We start from the raw sequence: 20,385 nt of genomic DNA, 5'->3' as shown, positions 1-20,385 counted from the left end.
GTGTCATGTTGTTCTCTCTCCATTCTGTATGCTATCTCTGCCCCAAGGGTTAGCTACTAAAACACAGCAACATGAATACGTCCCCATTTCTCTGTAGTGCATAGAAAGCCTCTGGTCTGGTCGTTAGCTAAATGAAGCCAGCGTCTTTCCCCGGCGGATAACGTTGCTTTAAACTCTATTATAAAATGAATGACTTCATGTTTCTGTCCTACTCTCTGTCCTACTTCTCCTCTCTCTCTTCTCCTCTCTCTTCTCCTCTCTCTCTTCTCCTCTCTCTCTCTACCACACAGACAAACCAGTGTCTCCTAAGTCTGGCCCCCTCAAAAACCCTGTGAAAGGCTTTGACACACCAGCTGTCAGCAAGACCTACTATAACCTGGTAAGAACCTACACCACCTACTGCACTGAGATCTGAAATACCACGAGGGTTTTAGAATTAAGGCTTTTTCCTGCCGTGTGTTCGTGTGCAGTAATGTAGGTTGTTTCTTCCGTCTGACTGGCTGCTGGGCCAGCTGTGCCTCAAGGCCCTGTGACTGGCTGCTCTGTTTCTATCTAGTGGTAGCACACTGTCACTATGGTGTGTGTGTGTGTGTGTGTGTGTGTGTGTGTGTCTGGGTCAGTGATAGTTCACAGGGACTGTGTCCTGCTGCCGTGACGGTGATATGAGCACATTGCAAAGCATCCTGGAGGCCCTCTGTTTATTTTGGTGCTGAGAGAAGAGAAGCAGAGGGAGGGAGAGATCAACTATTCAAGACACAGAAACTGTCAGGAGAGGAGAGTATAGCTGAGGAGTGGAGAGTATAGCTGAGGAGTGGAGAGTATAGCTGAGGAGTGGAGAGTATAGCTGAGGAGTGGCGAGTATAGCTGAGGAGTGGCGAGTATAGCTGAGGAGTGGCGAGTATAGCTGAGGAGTGGCGAGTATAGCTGAGGAGTGGCGAGTATAGCTGAGGAGTGGAGAGTATAGCTGAGGAGTGGCGAGTATAGCTGAGGAGTGGCGAGTATAGCTGAGGAGTGGCGAGTATAGCTGAGGAGTGGCGAGTATAGCTGAGGAGTGGCGAGTATAGCTGAGGAGAGTATAGCTGAGGAGAGGAGAGTATAGAGGAGAGGAGAGTATAGCTGAGGAGAGTATCTGTATTGTCCCAATGGACAAGAATACATTAAGATCCACATGGAGCAATCTGACACACATCAATACATTATGATATGGGGAAAGAAGTGAATAGTCCAGTACCAGTCTTTATGAAGACTTGAAGGTAACCTCATCACAGTGTTAAGTTGTCCTGTGTTACAAGATCCAAATGAGTTTGAGAGTTGAAATATGAGCCCTACAACATCGGTAGTTAAAAGCTACCTGGCTGTCCGCCATTAGTGGACGTTAGATGGGTTAAAGCCAACTTAAACCCTCCACCTTCATCCATCCATCCATCCATCCTTCCTAAAGCCTGCTCTGAACCTAGCCAGTAATGACATGCACTGAAGAGGTCAGTATTTGATGAGAAAAGGATAGCAGTTTATTTCTGTCCTCTGGTTTCTCCGTATAATGGGCGCCTCATATGAAACTTAAAGACAAAAGAAAATAAAGTACTTCAAAAAATGACGTGAAGAGGACAGGCTTCAGGAAGCAGAATGGACGGTCTCCCTGGCCCCATTCTGTCAACGAGGGGGAGGTTAGGAGGAGAGAGGGTGGGTCTCTTCAGTGGGGGTGTCTGAGTTCAGTGTCTGTCTGTCCGCCTGCCTGCCTGTCTGTCCATCCGTCAACATCCTCTCCTAACCCCCCTGTTCCGTCTCTCTCTCTCCATCCAGGTGCTCCAGAACATTCTAGAGACCGAGACCGAGTATTCCAAGGAGCTCCAAAACCTACTGACCTCATACCTGCACTCACTGCAACCCACAGACATGTGAGTGTGTTTGTGTTCACATGGCTGTGTGTGTATTTGTCAGGGGTGTTGTGTGTCTGATTTGAGCAGACTATGAACCTTACTGTACCCCCCCCCCCTGTCTTTTAGTAAACCATATCGCTCCAGCTTTCCCCACACTGTCTCCCTCTGTCTCCAGGTTGAGCAGTGCAGACGTCAGTCACATCCTGGGGAATCTGGAGGACATCTCTACCTTCCAGCTGATGTTGGTTCAGTCCTACGAGGAATGTACCAAGTGAGTCCCCGAACCCACCCACCCACAAACACACACACACACACACCATATGATCAGTCCAGCATTGACCAAATGTATCTTATCAATACATGGATCTACCAAATGAGTGCCGGTAATCTTCATGCAAGCTTAAAGTATGAATCAACTCTGAAATAGACCACGTCCTGTCTGCCAATAGGATCTAAAGCCACACCTTAAAACCTGTTGTGTGGGAGGGAGCACTATTCCTGTCATATATATATATATATTAGTACATCAACATGCTGTTTATACAGGTCACACTGACACCTACTGGTAGACTCTGGTAGTGCTGTGGTGGTGAGCGTGTGTGTGTGTGTGTGTGTGTGTGTGTGTGTGTGTGTGTGTGTGTGTGTGTGTAGGCTTCCAGAGAGCCAGCAGAGAGTAGGGGGCTTCTTCCTCAACCTGCTGCCCCAGATGAAGGCTCTCTACATGGCCTACTGCTCCAACCACCCCTCGGCTGTCAACGTCCTCACAGAACACAGGTAAGTGTGTGTGCACGTCAGGTAAATGTGTGTGTAACCAAATCCATCGTGTGATTTAAAAAAAATTAAAAATTTGCATTGTAATTTAAAATAAAAAAATATGACACCTTGTTGACTGTCAAAATGATAGCGGACTATTTTCAGTTACAAAATCTGAAGTATTCTGTGTGTTTCAGTGAGGAACTGGGGGAGATTAGTATGTTCCTGTGTGTTTCAGTGAGGAACTGGGGGAGATTAGTATGTTGCTGTGTGTTTCAGTGAGGAACTGGGGGAGATTAGTATGTTGCTGTGTGTTTCAGTGAGGAGCTGGGGGTGATTAGTATGTTGCTGTGTGTTTCAGTGAGGAGCTGGGGGTGATTAGTATGTTGCTGTGTGTTTCAGTGAGGAACTGGGGGAGATTAGTATGTCGCTGTGTGTTTCAGTGAGGAACTGGGGGAGATTAGTATGTTACTGTGTGTTTCAGTGAGGAACTGGGGGTGATTAAGTATGTTACTGTGTGTTTCAGTGAGGAACTGGGGGTGATTAGTATGTTACTGTGTGTTTCAGTGAGGAACTGGGGGAGATTAGTATGTTACTGTTAGAGGTCGACCGATTTATGATTTTTCAACGCCGATACCGATTTATTGGAGGACCCAAAAAAAACGCTACCTATTAATCGGCCGATTTTTTTATATATTTTTTTTACATTATTTATTTATAATAATGCTAATTACAACAATACTGAATGAACACTTATTTTAACTTAATATAATACATCAATAAAATCAATTTAGCCTCAAATAAATAATGAAACATGTTCAATTTGGTTTAAATAATGCAAAACAAAGTGTTGGAGAAGAAAGTAAAAGTGCATTATGTGCCATGTAAAAAAGCTAATGTTTAAGTTCCTTGCTCAGAACATGAGAACATATGAAAGCTGGTGGTTCCTTTTAACATGAGTCTTCAATATTCCCAGGTAAGTTTTAGGTTGTCGTTATTATAGGAATTATAGGACTATTACTCTCTATACAATTTGTATTTCATATACCTTTGACTATTGGATGTTCTTATAGGCACTTTAGTGTTGCCAGTGTAACAGTATAGCTTCCATCCCTCTCCTCGCTCGTACCTCGGCTCGAACCAGGAACACATCGACAACAGCCACCCTCGAAGCAGCGTTACCCATGCAGAGCAAGGGGAACAACCACTCCCAAGTCTCAGAGCGAGTGACGTTTGAAATGCTATTAGCCCGCACCCCGCTAACTAGCTAGCCATTTCACATCGGTTACACCAGCCTAATCTGGGGAGTTGATAGGCTTGAAGGGGTGGGTATAATTTGTGGAACGTTCCAACAGGAATCTGTTCCAAAAAACGTAAAGTAAAAGGTTGCCAACCAACAACGCATACAAAGTAGCAACGCATACAAACCTAGCTAACTAGCTGCCGAATAGGCATCAACTCACCACGTAGCTTATTCTTAATGTTTCTCTATAGGCAACCAGAGTGAGGACAGACATTTTTCGGAATAAACGTGATGAGTGAAAAACGCAATGAAATAGACCACTCCCTACCCGGTATCTTATTCTGCCACTATACAACTTTGTATGCGTTGTTTTTTGGCATCCTTGTTATTTACGAAGTTTTTGGAATAGATTCCTGTTGGAACGTTCCACAAATTATACCCACCCGGTTTGAAGTCATAAACAGCGCAATGCTTGAAGCACAGTGAAGAGCTGCTGGCAAAATGCACGAAAGTGCTGTCTGAATGAATGCTTACGAGTTATGTCAATGTTATGTCATAATTACGTACAATTCTGGCAAATTAGTTCGCAACGAGCCAGGCGGCCCAAACTGTTGCATATACCCTGACTCTGCATGCAATGAACGCTACAGATGTGACACAATTTCATGTTAGCAGGCAATATTAACTAAATATGCAGGTTTAAAAATATATACTTGTTTATTGATTTTAAAGAAAGGCATTGATGTTTATGGTTAGGTACATTGGTGCAACGACAGTGCTTTTTTCGCAAATGCGCTTGTTAAATCAACACCCGTTTGGCGAAATAGGCTATGATTCAATGATAAATTAACAGGCACCGCATCGATTATATGCAATGCAGGACACGTTAGATAAACTAGTAATATCATCAACCATGTGTAGTTAACTAGTGATTATGTTAAGATTGATAGTTTTTTTATAAGATAAGTTTAATGCTAGCTAGCAGCTTACCTTGGCTTCTTGCTGCCCTCGCGTAATAGGTAGTCAGCCTGCCATGCAGGCTCCTTGTGCGTTGGATTGGATTAGTAACCGGAAGGTTGCAAAAACGAATCCCCCCTGAACAAGGCAGTTAACACCGTTCCTAGGCCGTCATTGAAAATAAGAATGTGTTCTTACTCTGACTTGCCTAATTAAATAAAGGTAAAAAATAATAATCGGCAAATCAGTGGCCAAAAATACCGATTACCGATTGTATGAAAACTTGAAATCGGCCCTAATTAATCGGCCATTCCGATTAATCGGTCGACCTCTAGTTACTGTGTGTTTCAGTGAGGAACTGGGGGAGATTAGTATGTTGCTGTGTGTTTCAGTGAGGAGCTGGGGGAGATTAGTATGTCGCTGTGTGTTTCAGTGAGGAGCTGGGGGAGATTAGTATGTCGCTGTGTGTTTCAGTGAGGAGCTGGGGGAGATTAGTATGTTGCTGTGTGTTTCAGTGAGGAACTGGGGGAGTTTAGTATGTTACTGTGTGTTTCACTGAGGAGCTGGGGGAGTTTAGTATGTTACTGTGTGTTTCAGTGAGGAGCTGGGGGAGATTAGTATGTTACTGTGTGTTTCAGTGAGGAACTGGGGGAGATTAGTATGTTGCTGTGTGTTTCAGTGAGGAGCTGGGGGAGATTAGTATGTCGCTGTGTGTTTCAGTGAGGAGCTGGGGGAGATTAGTATGTTACTGTGTGTTTCAGTGAGGAACTGGGGGAGTTTAGTATGTTTCAGTGAGGAACTGGGGGAGATTAGTATGTTGCTGTGTGTTTCAGTGAGGAGCTGGGGGAGATTAGTATGTCGCTGTGTGTTTCAGTGAGGAGCTGGGGGAGTTTATGGAGGGGAAGGGAGCCAGTAGTCCAGGTATCCTGACCCTCACCACTGGCCTCAGTAAACCCTTCATGAGAATGGACAAATACCCTACACTGCTGAAGGAACTGGAGAGACACATGGAGGTGAGAGGGAGACAGTCTGTTTATTTTGTATTTATTTTTTTAGGTGGTAGAGCAGCTTTAGTGTTACAGACAGATTGTAGCTTCCGTCAATGGAATTGTCTGCAGCATTTCCAATCTCCCATATATATTTTTTGTAAATGTACAGTACCAGTCAAATTTGGACACACTCATTCAAGGGTTTTTCTTTTTTTTTTAACCATTTTCTACAATGTAGAATAAACTATTAAATATCCCATATGGAATCATGTAGTAACCAAAAAAGTGTTAAACAAATGTAAATGTATTTTATATTTGAGGTTCTTCAAAGGAGCCACCCTTTGCCTTAATGACAGCTTTGCACACTGTTGGCGTTCTTTCAACCAGCTTCGAGAGAGTCACCTGGAATGCTTTTCCCACGACTTGAAAAAGTTCCCACATATGCTGAGCATTTGTTGGCTGCTTTTCCTTTACTCAGCGGTCGTACTCATCCCAAACAATCTCAATTGTGTTGAGGTCAGGAGTTATGGAGGCCAGGTAATCTGATGCAGCACTCCATCACTCTCCGTCTTGGTCAAATAGCCCTTACACGGCCTGGAGGTGTGTTGGGTCATTGTTGAAACACACATGAGAGTCCCACTAAGCACGGACCAGATGGGATGGCGTATCGCTGCAGAATCCTGTGGTAGCCATGCTGGTTAAGTGTGCCTTGAATTCTAAATAAATCACAGACAGTGTCACCAGCAAAGCACCATCACACCACCTCCATGCTTCACGGTGGGAACCACACGTGCGTAGATCATCAGTTCACCTACTCTGCATCTCACAAAGACACGGCGGTTGCAACCAGAATTTGGACTCATCAGACCAAAGCACAGATTTCCACCAAACTAATGTCCATTGCTCGTGTTTCTTGTCTCAAGCAAGTCTCCTTTTTATTGGTGTCCTGTAGTAGTGGTTTCTTTGCAGCAATTCGACCATGGCCTGATTAACGCAGTCTCTGAACAGTTGATGTTGAGATGTGTCTGTTACTTGAACTCTGAAGCATTTATTTGGTCTGCAATTTTGGAGGCTGGTAACTCTAATTAACATCCTCTGCAGCAGAGGTAAGTCAGGGTCTTCCTTTCCTGTGGCGGTCCTCATGAGAGCCAGTTCCATCATAGCGCTTGATGGTTTTTGCGACTGCACTTGAAGAAACTTTCAAAGTTCTTGAAATGTTCCGTATTGACTGACCTTCATGTCTGCAAGTAATGATGGACTGTCATTTCTCTTTGCTTATTTGAGCTGTTCTTGCCATAATATGGACTTGCCATAATATGGACTCAAACGCATTAAGGAGGAAATAAATTACACAAATTAACTTTTAAGAAGACACACCTGTTAATTGAAATGCATTCCAGGTGACTACCTCATGAAGGTGGTTGAAAGAATACCAAGAGTGTGCAAAGCTGTCATCAAGGGAAAGGGTGTCTACTTTGAAGAATCTCAAATATGCCCCTTAACACTTTTTTTGCTAAATACAGGATTCCATATGTGTTATTTCATACTTTTGAGGTCTTCATTATTATTCTACATTGTAGAAAATAGTAAAAATAAAGAAACCCTGGAATAAGTTGGTGTGTCCAAACGTTTGACTGGTACTGCCACCCCTCCCCTAATTGGGGTAAACTAATGAACAACACCACTTAGGCTTCTACTTCCAACTTATACATACATTTCAGGAACAGTATGTTTTAGGTTAGTTATCTGTGTGTGTCTCTATGTAGTATGGATAAAGGTCATTTGCCTGTGAATGGTTGCTTTTTGTTGTGTGATCTTCTGATGAATCAAACGTCCCCCTCTTCTTCATATCAGGAGCATCATCCTGATCGACCAGACATCCAGAAGTGTTTGACCTCCTTCAAAAGCCTCTCTGTGAGTCGGACATATACCGTCCCTGTCTCCGTTTAATGACTTGTGCAGTGTTGAAGGGTTACATTTACATGCCTCTTGTTGATGATGTACACTACCGTTCAAAAGTTTGGGGTCACTTAGAAATGGCCTTGTTTTGAAGGAAATAACGTCAAATTGATCAGAAATACAGTGTAGACATTGTTAATGTTGTAAATGACTATTGTACCTGGAAACAGTAGATTTTTTTTACATTTATTTTTATCAATACATACATTTTAATGGAATATCTACATAGGCGTACAGAGGCCCATTATCAGCAACCATCACTCCTGTGTTCCAATGACATGTTGTGTTAGCTAATCCTCGTTTATTATTTTAAAAGGCTAATTGATCATTAGAAAACCCTTTTGCAATTATGTTAGCACAGCTGAGAACTGTTGTTCTGATTATTATATTATTTTTTTTTAAAGCAATAAAACTGTCCTTTAGACTATTTGAGTATCTGGAGCATCAGCATTTGTGGGTTCAATTACAGGCTCAAAATGGCTTGAAACAAAGAACTTTCTTCTGAAACTCGTCAGTCTATTCTTGTTCTGTGAAATGAAGGCTATTCCATGCGAGAAATTGCCAAGAAACTGAAGATCTCGTGCAACGCTGTGTACTCCCTTCACAGAACAGCGCAAACTGGCTCTAGCCAGAATAGAAAGAGTGGGAGGCCCCGGTGCACAACTGAGCAAGAGGACAAGTACATTAGAGTATCTAGTTTGAGAAACCGATGCCTCACAAGTCCTCAACTGGCAGCTTCATTAAATAGTACCTGCAAAACACCAGTCTCAACGTCAACAGTGAAGAGGCGACTCAGGGATGCTGGCCTTCTAGGCAGAGTTCCTCAGTCCAGTGTCTGTTCTTTTGCCCATCTTTTGCTTTTATTAGCCAGTCTGAAATATGGCTTTTTCTTTGCAACTCTGCCTAGAAGGCCAGCATCCCGGAGTCACCTCTTCACTGTTGACATTGAGAATGGTGTTTTGCGGGTACTATTTAATGAAGCTGCCAGGATAGACTGACAAGTTTCAGAAGAAAGTTATTTGTTTTTGGCCATTTTGAGCCTGTAATCGAACCCACAAATGCTGATGCTCCAGATACTCAACTAGTCTAAAGAAGACCAGTTTTATTGCTTCTTTAATCAGGACAACAGTTTTCAGCTGTGCTAACATAATTGCAAAAGGGTTTTCTAATGATCAATTAGCCTTTTTAAAAGTATAAACTTGGATTAGCTAACACAACGTGCCATTGGAACACTGGAGTGATGGTTGCTGATAATGGGCCTCTGTATTAATTTTGTTATTTTAATGGACAAAAAATGTGCTTTTCTTTCAAAAACAAGGGCATTTCTAAGTGACCCCAAACTTTTGAGCACTAGTGTATATGGAATCCAGTGTTATTCAGGGTGAAATTGACATGTTAAATAGTCTCTGTCTTGTTGATGTGTGCAGGCAGTGCAGTGTTGCTAATCCTGAGCTGAGGGAAAAGCTTTAGCCTGGCTCTGAGCTCCACGGTTTGGCTCTGCTGTTCTGCGGCTTGGTGCCCTGGCTTGGGCTTCTATGCAGCCTGGATCTTCCGTGTGTGTGTGTGTGTGTGCGCATGCATACATTTGTCTGTTTCTCTCTCTGTGTCTCGCTGTCTCTCACATTGACTGGGATTCAATTCTTCAAAACAGCTTCCTTTTTATTTGTGTGTGTTTGTGTCTCCATGGCTTCAGGCTCAGTGTCAGGAGGTGAGGAAACGTAAGGAGCTGGAGCTGCAGATTCTAACTGAGACGATCAGGCGCTGGGAGGGAGATGACATCAGAACCCTGGGCCCTGTCCTGTACATGTCACACACACACTGCCACACACACGGATCAGAGGTAAGACGCGCATCTAAAATCTACACCCAGGAACGTCTTAACAGTGTGTTTGTCTTCTTTAGGAGAAGAGTGAACGCTACCTTCTGCTGTTCCCAAATGTTCTCCTTCTGCTGTCTGCCAGCTCCAGAATGAGTGGATTCATCTACCAGGTCAGGATCTCTCGCTCTGTCCTGTATTTAGGTCCCTATAGAATCCGCTTTGTGGCGAACATGACGGAATCCTGGAATTTAGACCTTAAAACGTAATTCAGCAATATTCAAAAATGTATTGAACTTAGTAGGAAATCAACTAAATGTTTTGAACTTATTAGAAAAGTCATTAATTCGCCCAAGATTATCATGACTTGAATAAAATGCATCAGTGATTAATATTTTCCTTCAACTGTCTGAAGAGGCAACAGCACAGGAATGACTGTCTGTGTGTGCGCGTTTGTCTACCACTAATTGTAGTCGTTAGCGATTATGCTAATGTGTTGCCAACTGTCTTGTGGTAGATTGTAGGCTTTCCCAAAAACCTTCTCAGTTAAATGTTAAACCTGCAATATGGGACTTTTTAAGTGACCCAACCAAATTCACATAGAAATGATGAGTTATAGATCTGTCCATCTCATTGAAAGCGTGTCTGAGGCGGTATATCTGTTCTATGTGCGCTATTTCTATTCTTCCCGTTCTTAAGTTTAGTTTTTTTCTTTTACTTTCAGTTTTGTACACCAGCTTCAAACAGCTGAAAATACAATATTTTTGGTTATGTAAAATATAGTTCACAGCGGTTTAGATGGTACAATGATTCTCTACACATTGCTTGTTTTGTCACAAACTGAAATTAGGCGAACTATTGGAATTTTTGCAACCAGAAAAAATTGTGGAGGGATTTTTGCCTATTGTACCATTTTAACTACAAAGTAGCATATGCCTACCTGGCAGAATGATATCTTGACTATTTGCATCAATCCAGTGGCCATTTGTTTTGCAAACTTTGCAACCACATGAGTGCTACAGAAACATCCTAACCAAACAACTGTCTCTGATTGGTGAGCAGTTAAAGGGTAATTACACCCAAAAATCTACATTTCTTAGATTTTTTTCCCAGACGTCAAGTGTGGTTTAAGCATTGTTATGGACTTAGAACATCAAATGTTTGTTTTTTTTCCCAACAAAAAAAAAGTTTAATTTTGAGTGGGAAAAACAGGGAAGAAACGGAATCAGGCAACAATCTAACGGATTTTATAGTGCCCTTAAGTATGTAACACTAAAGGTTTCTGTAACTCTTTGCCGTTGATTTGCTTTAAAGGGTAAGCTGCCATTGACAGGAATGCTTATCTCAAGGATAGAAGATTGTGAGATGGTCAAAAACGCGTTTGAAATATCAGGTACGTTTACAGTCTGTTTACTAGCGGAGTGTAGTAGTGTAATGTCTGTGTAGTTACGTGTGTGTGTGGACATGTTTAACTATACTTGTGGGGACCCGAAGGAAAAATGCTATTTCTAGGGGGTTAAGGTTAGGTTTAAGGTTGATGTTAGGCAAAATACGATTTTGAATGGGAATAAATTGTGTCCCCACAAGGTTAGTTAAACAAGACTTTGTGTGTGTATTACAGGCAGTACGTGTGAGCGCATGCAGGTGGTGTGTAACAACCAGCAGGATCTGCAGGAGTGGGTGGAGCATCTGTCAAGACACACTCAGATCAGAAACGCCCCCTCCGGGATCATGACCACACCCACCGCCAAGCCCCAGTCTGTCCCCTGCCACACGGTAACACCCCCAACCTCTCCAGTCTGTCAGTTAAAGGGACAGGTATCGACGTTTGTCTGACATTTTTCTTGTGTAGATCCAGGTACATGGATTAGGATATTTGTAGGTTTAAATCCCAAATGAATGGGAAAGATAATGCTGCGTTCATGACAACTTGTACATTCGTAAATATGACCATACCACTGGGAAAGATCCTTTTGAATGCCCCTGCAAATGGTAATTACTAGTGGGAAACTCGTCTATCATCACGGACTTCTCCCGCATGTTGAACTTTGATGTCACATACTGAGGAAATTACCTTTAACAGCATTTTCGGCAGTTAAATGCAACAATAAAACATTATTTATAAAAAGCAATCTAATTAATATAGTTTTTGAACACTATCATTTGTTTACAAGCTAGCTAGCTGTTCTTTTAATTTATGGTTGAAGAAGATTGTTTGCCCGTTAGCCAAGCAGCGATTCTCAACGAGTTCAAAGCACTCGAATGCATCCAACTCGTTATTACTAGAGGTCGACTGATTATGATTTTTCAACGCCGAAACCGATTGTTGGAGGACCAAAAACAGCCGATAGCGATTAATCGGCAGATTTTTTAAATCTTTTTTGTTCTTCAAATATATATTTGTAAAATGACAATTACAACAATACTGAATGAACAATGAACCCTTTTTTATTTTAACTTAATATAGTACATAAATAAAATCTATTTAGTCTCAAATAATTAATGAAATGTTCAATTTGGTTTAAATAATGCAAAAACAGTGTTGGGGAAGAAAGTAAAAGTGCAATATATGCCTAAAAAAGCTACCGTTTATTTCCTTGCTCAGAACATGAGAACATATGAAAGCTGGTGGTTCAATATTCCCAATTAAGAAGTTTTAGGTTGTAGTTATAGGAATTATGACGCGTCAACTATTTCTCTAAGATTTGTATTTCATATACCTTTGACTATTGGATGTTCTTATAGGCACTTTAGTATTGCCAGCCTAATCTCGGGAGTTGATAGACTTGAAGTCATAAACGGCGCTGTGCATCAACAATTGCTAAGAGCTGCTCGCAAACGCAGTTTGAATGAATGCTTACGAGCCTGCTGCTGCCTACCACTGCTCAATCAGACTGCTCTTTTAAAATTGGCCCTAATTAATCGGCCATGCCGATTAATCGGTTACCACCTTCCCACTGGGTTATGAACGCAGCAAGCATCATTTCATTCCAAGAAATGCTGCTGTGTATATATGATATAATTTTTTTGTACCAGTCTTAAACTTCTTCCCTCTGTTCTCTCTCCCCCTTCTCCTCCAGCTCCCGTCCCATCCCCTGACCCCCTCCAGACACTCAGAGAGTAGGGGTGTATCTGGGGGCCCTGCCTACCACACCCTACCCCATCCCTCCTCCCACGGGGTCCCTCAAACCCCCCCCATGTGGGGTCCCCTGGAGCCCCCCAGCACCCCCAAACCCTGGAGCCTCAGCTGCCTCCGCCCCGCGCCCCCACTCAAGCCCTCGGCAGCACTTTGCTATAAAGAGGTATGGTCCTGGGCCTTTGGTTTAGGAGGGAATAGGTTCCAAACAGTAATAGCCAGCACAGTTTCTAGAGATGATGCCTTTATCAATAAAATAGCCCACCTCTAGGGTTCTACGTGAGCCTCTCTCTTCCTCTTTTTATCTCCCTCTCTCTAGGATCTGAGTAAAAGTCCTAAGAGTATGAAGAAGCTGCTGCCTAAGCGTAAGCCTGAGAGGAAACCTTCAGATGAGGACTTTGCTACCAGGAAGAGCACTGCAGCTCTGGAGGAGGATGCCCAGATCCTGAAAGTGATCGAGGCCTACTGCACCAGCGCCAAAACACGACAGACACTCAACTCAAGTAAGACTACGTCGCAAACACACAACCTGTCAGAGACTCAATACTTCAACCAATACCAACTAGTCTTTGGTGTCATTTGACTTCTCCTCTGAAGCCTGTCTTTTATTTCTGTACTAACATGAACCATGTCCAGACTAGTTCTAAGACTTCACAGGTTCTGGATAAATGCTCTTTAGAGTATAGCTGTTTAGATTAAACTGTCACAGTGTCTAGTCTATTGCTACTCATAGTTCAGTGTTGTCTCCTCTCTCTTTAACTATGTTCTCTCCTGTTTCTTTTCTCTCCCCTCATCCCCTTTGCATTCTGTTATTCTCCGCTCTGTTCCTCCTCCTTTTGTTTTGTCTATTTTATGTCCTCTCACTTTAAAAAATAAAATATATATATATTTATTTTTTTGTCCTCATCCATAACCCCACCATCCCTCCATGTTTTAAATATACCTGTATATTATTTATCCTGTTATTATGGATCCCTCTCTCCACAACCCACCTCAACAATTATTTGCCCCCCCCACGCCGCTTTATTATGGTTTGATCCACTCCCCCCTCCTCGTTCCGTATGGTTTGATCCACTCCCCCCTCCTCGTTCCGTATGGTTTGATCCACTCCCCCCTCCTCGTTCCGTATGGTTTGATCCACTCCCCCCTCCTCGTTCCGTATGGTTTGATCCACTCCCCCCTCCTCGTTCCGTATGGTTTGATCCACTCCCTCGTTCCGTATGGTTTGATCCATTCCCCCCTCCTCGTTCCGTATGGTTTGATCCACTCCCCCAGCATGGCAGGGTACTGATTTGATGCATAACCACGTGCTGGCTGAGCCTGTTGACCGGTCCAGTGTGGACACTATAGGTTGCCGTAGCAGCCTGTCCAGAGGGACCGAGCCCTGGTCTGACCTATCAGAGGACTCGGATTATGACAGTATTTGGACCGCCAGTAGTTACAGGACCTCCTCCGTTTCTCGTAAGAGCTACAGTCGCTCCTCCCATATATCCCGCTCCCCCACACCTTTTTTTAATCAACTATTTTATTTTGAAAGAGATGATTTTCTTTCATCGTAGTTTTGGCATCCCATTGCTGGCTACTCCACATTCAGTATGCAAACGTTGCAGATAGAAATGCAGTGAATAGAGCGGACATGATTCCTTATTCTACATGTTTGTTCAACATAATACATTTCTATCTGAATGTTGGCCAACGTTGTGTCCTGCTGAATGCGGCCCTGGCTTTCTTTCAGCCACTATTTGTAGTTTCTCCCCCTCCCTTAGTCATGGTTAGTTGTGTGTGGTTTACAGTAGCTGTGTCTGCTGTTTCTGAAATGTCTGTCAAGCCAACCTCTCAGAAACTGAAGATAGGAGGAACCTAACATGAACTCTGTGTGTGCCTTGCAAAAGTGTTCACCCCTTAGCGTTTTTCCTATTTTGTTTCATTACAACCTGTAATTTAAATGGATTTTTATTTGGATTTCATGTAATGGACATACACAAAATAGTCCAAATTAGTGAAGTGAAATGAAAAAATAGCTTGTTAAAAAAAATTCTAAAAAAGACAACGGAAAACTGGTGCGTGCATATGTATTCACCCCCTTTTGCTATGAAGCCCCTAAATAAGATCTGGTGCCACCAATTACCTTCAAGTCACATAATTAGTTCAATAAAGTCTACCTGTGTGCAATCTAAGGGTCACATGATCTGTCACATGATCTCAGTGTATATATACACCTGTTCTGAAAGGCCCCAGAGTCTGCAACACCACTAAGCAAGTGGAACTATGAAGACCAAGGAGCTCTCCAAACAGGTCAGGGACAAAGTTGTGGAGAAGTACAGATCAGGGATGGGTTTTGAACATCCCATGGAGCACCATTTAAATCCATTATTAAATAATGGAAAGAATATGGCACCACAACAAACCTGCCAAGAGAGGGCCACCCACCAAAACTCACCGACCAGGCAAGGAGGGCATTAATCAGAGGGGCAACTTTTATCTTTGGTCTCCAAAGATAACCCTGAAGGAGCTGCACAACTCCAATCTCCGCTGTGGAGCATCTGTCCATTGGACCACTTTAAGCCATACACTCCACAGAGTTGGGCTTTACGAAAAAGTGGCCAGAAAAAAGTCATTGCTTAAAGAAAAATATAATATGTTTGCCAAAAGGCATGTGGGAGACTCCCCAAACATATGGAAGAAGGTACTCTGGTCAGATGACACTAAAATTGAGTTTTTTGGCTATCAAGGAAAACGCAATCTCTGGCGCAAACCCAACACCTCATCACCTTGACAACACCATCCCCACAGTGAAGCATGGTGGCGGCAGCATCATGCTGTGGGGATGTTTTTCATCGGCAGGGACTGGGAAACAAAAGTCTATTTTAATTCCATGTTGTAAGGCAACAAAATACTTTTGCAAGCCACTGTATGTATTCATGCATGTATGCACTACTGGTTAGAACCAGTTTGCACTGTTCTGTGAAGGGAGTAGTACACAGCGTTGTACGAGATCTTCAGTTTCTTGGCAATTTCTCGCATGGAATAGCCTTCATTTCTCAGAACAAGAATAGACTGACGAGTTTCAGAAGAAAGTTCTTTGTTTCTGGCAATTTTGAGCCTGTAATCGAACTCACAAGTGCTGATGCTCCAGATACTCAACTAGTCTAAAGAAGGCCAGTTTTATTGCTTCTTTAATCAGAACAGTTTTCGGCTGTGCTAACATAATTGCAAAAGGGCTTTCTAATGATCAATTTGCCTTTTTAAAATGATAAACTTGGATTAGCTAACACAACGTGCCATTGGAACACAGGAGTGATGGTTGCTGATCACGGGCCTCTGTACAACTATGTAGATATTCCATACAATCCGCTGTTTCCTGCTACAGTAGTCATTTACAACATTAACAATGTCTACACTGTATTTCTGATACATTTTATGTTATTTTAATGGACAAAAAGTAGCTTTTCATTCAAAAACAAGGACATTTCAAAGTGTCCCCAAACTTTTGAACAGTAGTACACACACACCCTTCTCCCCTCAAAAGACCTCGGTGGACAAAGGGAATAACTGCTCCTCAGCCTCCCTTCTGTTCTCAACTATTAACGGCTTCAAAGGACCTGGTGTCACGTTACAATCATTAAAATGATGAGTTAATATGCTGCTGTCATAGCTAAGCTTCTCCCTTGGAGAACAGAGAGATTGAATCTCAATGGGATCTCCTGTATGAATAAAGGATAAATGGTAGATGAGAGGGAGACTTGTTTGCCAGGTCAAGTTTTCCTCCTCTACCACACCTGTCCTGATCCTTCCACAGGCCCCCTTTGACAGGCCGCTTATCTGAATCTGGTTTGGGCTGTGTCCTAATACTCTAAAATGGCCTCCTTGTCGTCTTTCCTTCATTGCCGCTGATAAATGAAAGGGCTACTATAAAGGACTGTGATCAGAGGGGACAGGACACAAGGAGAAGAGGCTAGTTTAAACTATTGAGCTACAGCCTTAGTGTGTCAAACCTCTACGGAAAGGTCACCCACCCTGTCAGCCAATCAGTCAATGAGTCATCCCGTCCATCGACCAATGTGCTCTGCTGACGGTCTTGTTTTACCAATCAGGATCCAGGGAGAAGTCAGGTCTGCACATGCTCTTCCCCGAGGAGGAGAAGATCATTGTGGAGGAGACCAAGAGCAACGGCCAGACTGTCATCGAGGAGAAGTAAGCACTTCATTCCTCCCTGAACTCTCAGTGCGTTAGATTGGGAGAACTCTTCACTTCACACGTTCAGAAGTTGATATGTTCCCTAATGGGGTTTATTGATAATGGTGTGCTGTGGTTGGGTTGGTTAACTAACATGTCTGTCTGCCTTAGGACTCTAGTAGACACGGTGTATGGGCTGAAGGATGAAGTACAGGAGCTGAAACAGGTGAGCGTTCAGCAGAGTTAGCACGTTTTAGCATTCTCTAAACCATCACATCAAATAGCATGTCAGTCATACAGCGTCGGAATCATAAGGAATAAGAGGATCTTTAAGACAAGGATACACAAAGCATACACATCCCAGAACCAGAGTTCTGTTCATTCCAGGCATGTGCGTTTTAGAGCCTTTTCTAAAATCCAGCGGCCATCTTTGTCCCCCCCCCCCCAAACAGGACAACAAGAAGATGAGGAGGACCCTGGATGAAGAGCAGAAAGCCAGGAAGGAGCTGGAGAAGATCCTGAGGAGAGTCCTGAAGAACATGAACGACCCCACCTGGGATGAGACCAACCTGTGAGTACTCAGGTGACATCGCATCACAACATGGTTGAGTTCAGGCTCCACCGTGACTGGACCAAAATTGTTAACCACAAAGCCATCTGACGTAACACTGTGGAACACTGATCTGTCACTGTTGTAAGAGACTGGGTGTGGTCCAAAGTCAAAACAGCCAATGAAAATGCAACATAGCGTCCCTGAATCACTCTGGAGACTATTGGCTGCGGCATGGACCTCAAACCTCTGTTGATCTGGGATCGGAAAGAGGCTGGACCAATCACACTAGTGAAGATACGTCTGACGTCACTGACTCTGTCTCCTTCTGGTTGCTTCTCAAAGGGTGATTCCTCTCTACCTCTCCCCTTCTGCACTGATCTGATAGCAGGTGATAACAACATGGGAATTTTCTGTCACATGTACAGTACTTTAACATCTGTGATGAGGAAAGGAAGTAAGTTCACTTCAGACTATTGAGATCCATCCTCTGCATAAATACTAGAGACAGTGGCTGCATCTCAATAATCTTTGCTCTTCTCGTCTTTGCTGATCTGCACTGTGCAGTAGGTCCCTAGTGCCTACAAAGGATTTCCTTTCACCTGTCCAGTTTTATGCAGATGAAAGACAATGAAAAGTAGCCACGGTAGACTATTGAGATGCAACCCAGACGATTTTCACAGATGATGATGATGATTTTGTCACTGCCTGCGATACCCTGCTGCCAAGCTCCTCAACACCCCTCTGGAGCATCTCCCTGCCCAGTCCTCTGAGCCTTGAGGAACCTATGGCCAACACACAGAACAGCATAACCTCTAGCTCATTCTGCATGTTTCCATGGAAACCTTAGCAATCCAATACTGGAACGTTTTCAGGTTATTTTTTCCGGATAATGGACTTTCTATTTTAATTCTTTCTGGAAACACTATTTCTACTTTTGCTTTTCTACTTCTTTGTCACCTATGATTTGTACAGAAACGAACCGTAGCATCTCAAATTAATATCATGAAATGTGCCTTGGGGAAATTATTCCATGATATTAGCTTACATTTCTGGCAGGCTTAAAGTTTAAAATACTTCAAATATTCCAATGCAATATTGATTCCAATGATGAACACTAATGTAAACTACTTATCTAACTATTTCAGATTCTATATTATGTCTGTAATTTATGTATTTAAATGAAATTGTCTGATGGGAAATGTATTATGCACTCCTTAAGTCTATTGTTCAGTGAATCTCCCTCCCATATCCCTCTATTTATTACCTCTTCCTCTCTCTATCACTCTTCTCAACTTGTCTCTGAATTAAACCAGTAAACTGAATCTCTTGTGTATCTGAATACTTGCGATGACTGACATGTTGTTTTACCCATCTTAGTTGAAACACTGGCTGTAAGTTGCCTCTGAATAACAGCGTCTGCTAAATTGCCTAAATGTGATGTAGCCTTTGTCCTGCAAAGTACTTTCACTTCAACTTCAAATGAATCAGACAGTTATCATTGGACATCTGTCAGTGGTAGATTCAGGTGGAAATATACTATAAACAGTCCAGGAATGGTGACAGTGACCATGTTTCCATGCACACAGTAGCTCATATCCCGCTTCAGGTCTTATTCAGGATAAGCTGTTTACATGCACACAGTAGCTCATATCCCGCTTCAGGTCTTATTCAGGATAAGCTGTTTACATGCACACAGTAGCTCATATCCCGCTTAAGGTGTTATTCAGGATAAGCTGTTTACATGCACACAGTAGCTCATATCCCGCTTCAGGTCTTATTCAGGATAAGCTGTTTACATGCACACAGTAGCTCATATCCCGCTTCAGGTCTTATTCAGGATAAGCTGTTTCCATGCACACAGTAGCTCATATCCCGCTTAAGGTCTTATTCAGGATAAGCTGTTTACATGCACACAGTAGCTCATATCCCGCTTCAGGTCTTATTCAGGATAAGCTGTTTCCATGCACACAGTAGCTCATATCCCGCTTAAGGTCTTATTCAGGATAAGCTGTTTACATGCACACAGTAGCTCATATCCCGCTTAAGGTCTTATTCAGGATAAGCTGTTTACATGCACACAGTAGCTCATATCCCGCTTAAGGTCTTATTCAGGATAAGCTGTTTACATGCACACAGTAGCTCATATCCCGCTTCAGGTCTTATTCAGGATAAGCTGTTTACATGCACCTTTTGACATCTTGCTCACGAGTATCCCTGTAACCATGAATACACACAATAGTTATAATGTAAGTTATATGGGTAAAATGGAATAGTAACTGAACTCTGGACACTGACTGTAGGTCTATACCCTCTCACATGTAGAGTAATATAATAACTTCGGAATTATACATTTCTTGCAGTGAAATAATACAACTTAGTTTTGTCTCGGGAACAGAAGTGGAGAAATATGAATTCTTTCTTTCAGCATCTCTTGAGAAAATGTGAGTGTAACATGTTATCTTTGACACTGTTATGCCAGCAGACAGTATTTCAACCATAAAATATGCACCCAAGGTCAACTGAAGTCTTGTCAGAAACGTGTTTCATTGTTTTCTCAGCTTTTCATGTTCTTAAAACCGGTCAAACTGATGACATTTCGTACGGGAACAAACTTTCTGTTATTTTGGAGTTATTGTGCATTTTTCTCCCGATCCCTAAACGAATCAGACAACTTTACCGACGTTAACTACATTACTAATGCATTCATTCTATCAGTGTAAGACATTATTATTCTGGTGAGCACTACTTTATTTGGTCTTCTGGGGCAACAAGTTAGGACAGAAGAGAAGCTGTGCCTTTGGAAATTGTTCAGACCCCTTTTTGTTACGTTACAGCCTTATTATAAAAAGTATTCAATTGTTTTTATTCCCCTCATCAATCTACACACAGTACCCCATAATGACAAACCAAAAACAGTTTTTTT

The 20,385-nt window shown here is 42.6% G+C and overlaps 1 protein-coding gene across 2 annotated transcripts in view; it reads left to right on the top strand.

Annotated features, from left to right (window-relative positions):
- The window catches only part of LOC115179423 (rho guanine nucleotide exchange factor 7), a 29,410-nt gene extending 10,626 nt beyond the window's left edge, over positions 1-18,784 (top strand). Inside the window, exons 6-21 of one of the 2 annotated variants that reach the window (XM_029740935.1) lie at positions 291-379; positions 1,804-1,898; positions 2,056-2,151; positions 2,532-2,654; positions 5,708-5,846; positions 7,677-7,736; positions 9,475-9,621; positions 9,684-9,770; positions 10,912-10,990; positions 11,219-11,373; positions 12,678-12,899; positions 13,053-13,236; positions 14,009-14,194; positions 16,828-16,927; positions 17,081-17,135; positions 17,362-18,784. In XM_029740935.1, the coding sequence (XP_029596795.1) occupies positions 291-379; positions 1,804-1,898; positions 2,056-2,151; positions 2,532-2,654; positions 5,708-5,846; positions 7,677-7,736; positions 9,475-9,621; positions 9,684-9,770; positions 10,912-10,990; positions 11,219-11,373; positions 12,678-12,899; positions 13,053-13,236; positions 14,009-14,194; positions 16,828-16,927; positions 17,081-17,135; positions 17,362-17,484 (1,940 nt within the window). In that variant the 3' untranslated portion in view covers positions 17,485-18,784. The remainder of the gene's footprint in view (positions 1-290; positions 380-1,803; positions 1,899-2,055; positions 2,152-2,531; positions 2,655-5,707; positions 5,847-7,676; positions 7,737-9,474; positions 9,622-9,683; positions 9,771-10,911; positions 10,991-11,218; positions 11,374-12,677; positions 12,900-13,052; positions 13,237-14,008; positions 14,195-16,827; positions 16,928-17,080; positions 17,136-17,361) is intronic. The other variant, XM_029740933.1, reaches the window with a different exon arrangement.
- The last annotated feature ends 1,601 nt before the right edge of the window (positions 18,785-20,385 follow it).

The sequence above is a fragment of the Salmo trutta genome, chromosome 39, assembly GCF_901001165.1.
Source record: "Salmo trutta chromosome 39, fSalTru1.1, whole genome shotgun sequence".
Taxonomy (NCBI): Eukaryota; Metazoa; Chordata; class Actinopteri; order Salmoniformes; family Salmonidae; genus Salmo; species Salmo trutta.
The sequence above is the reverse complement of the archived record's forward strand: the minus strand, read 5'-3'. Positions and strand labels throughout refer to the sequence as shown.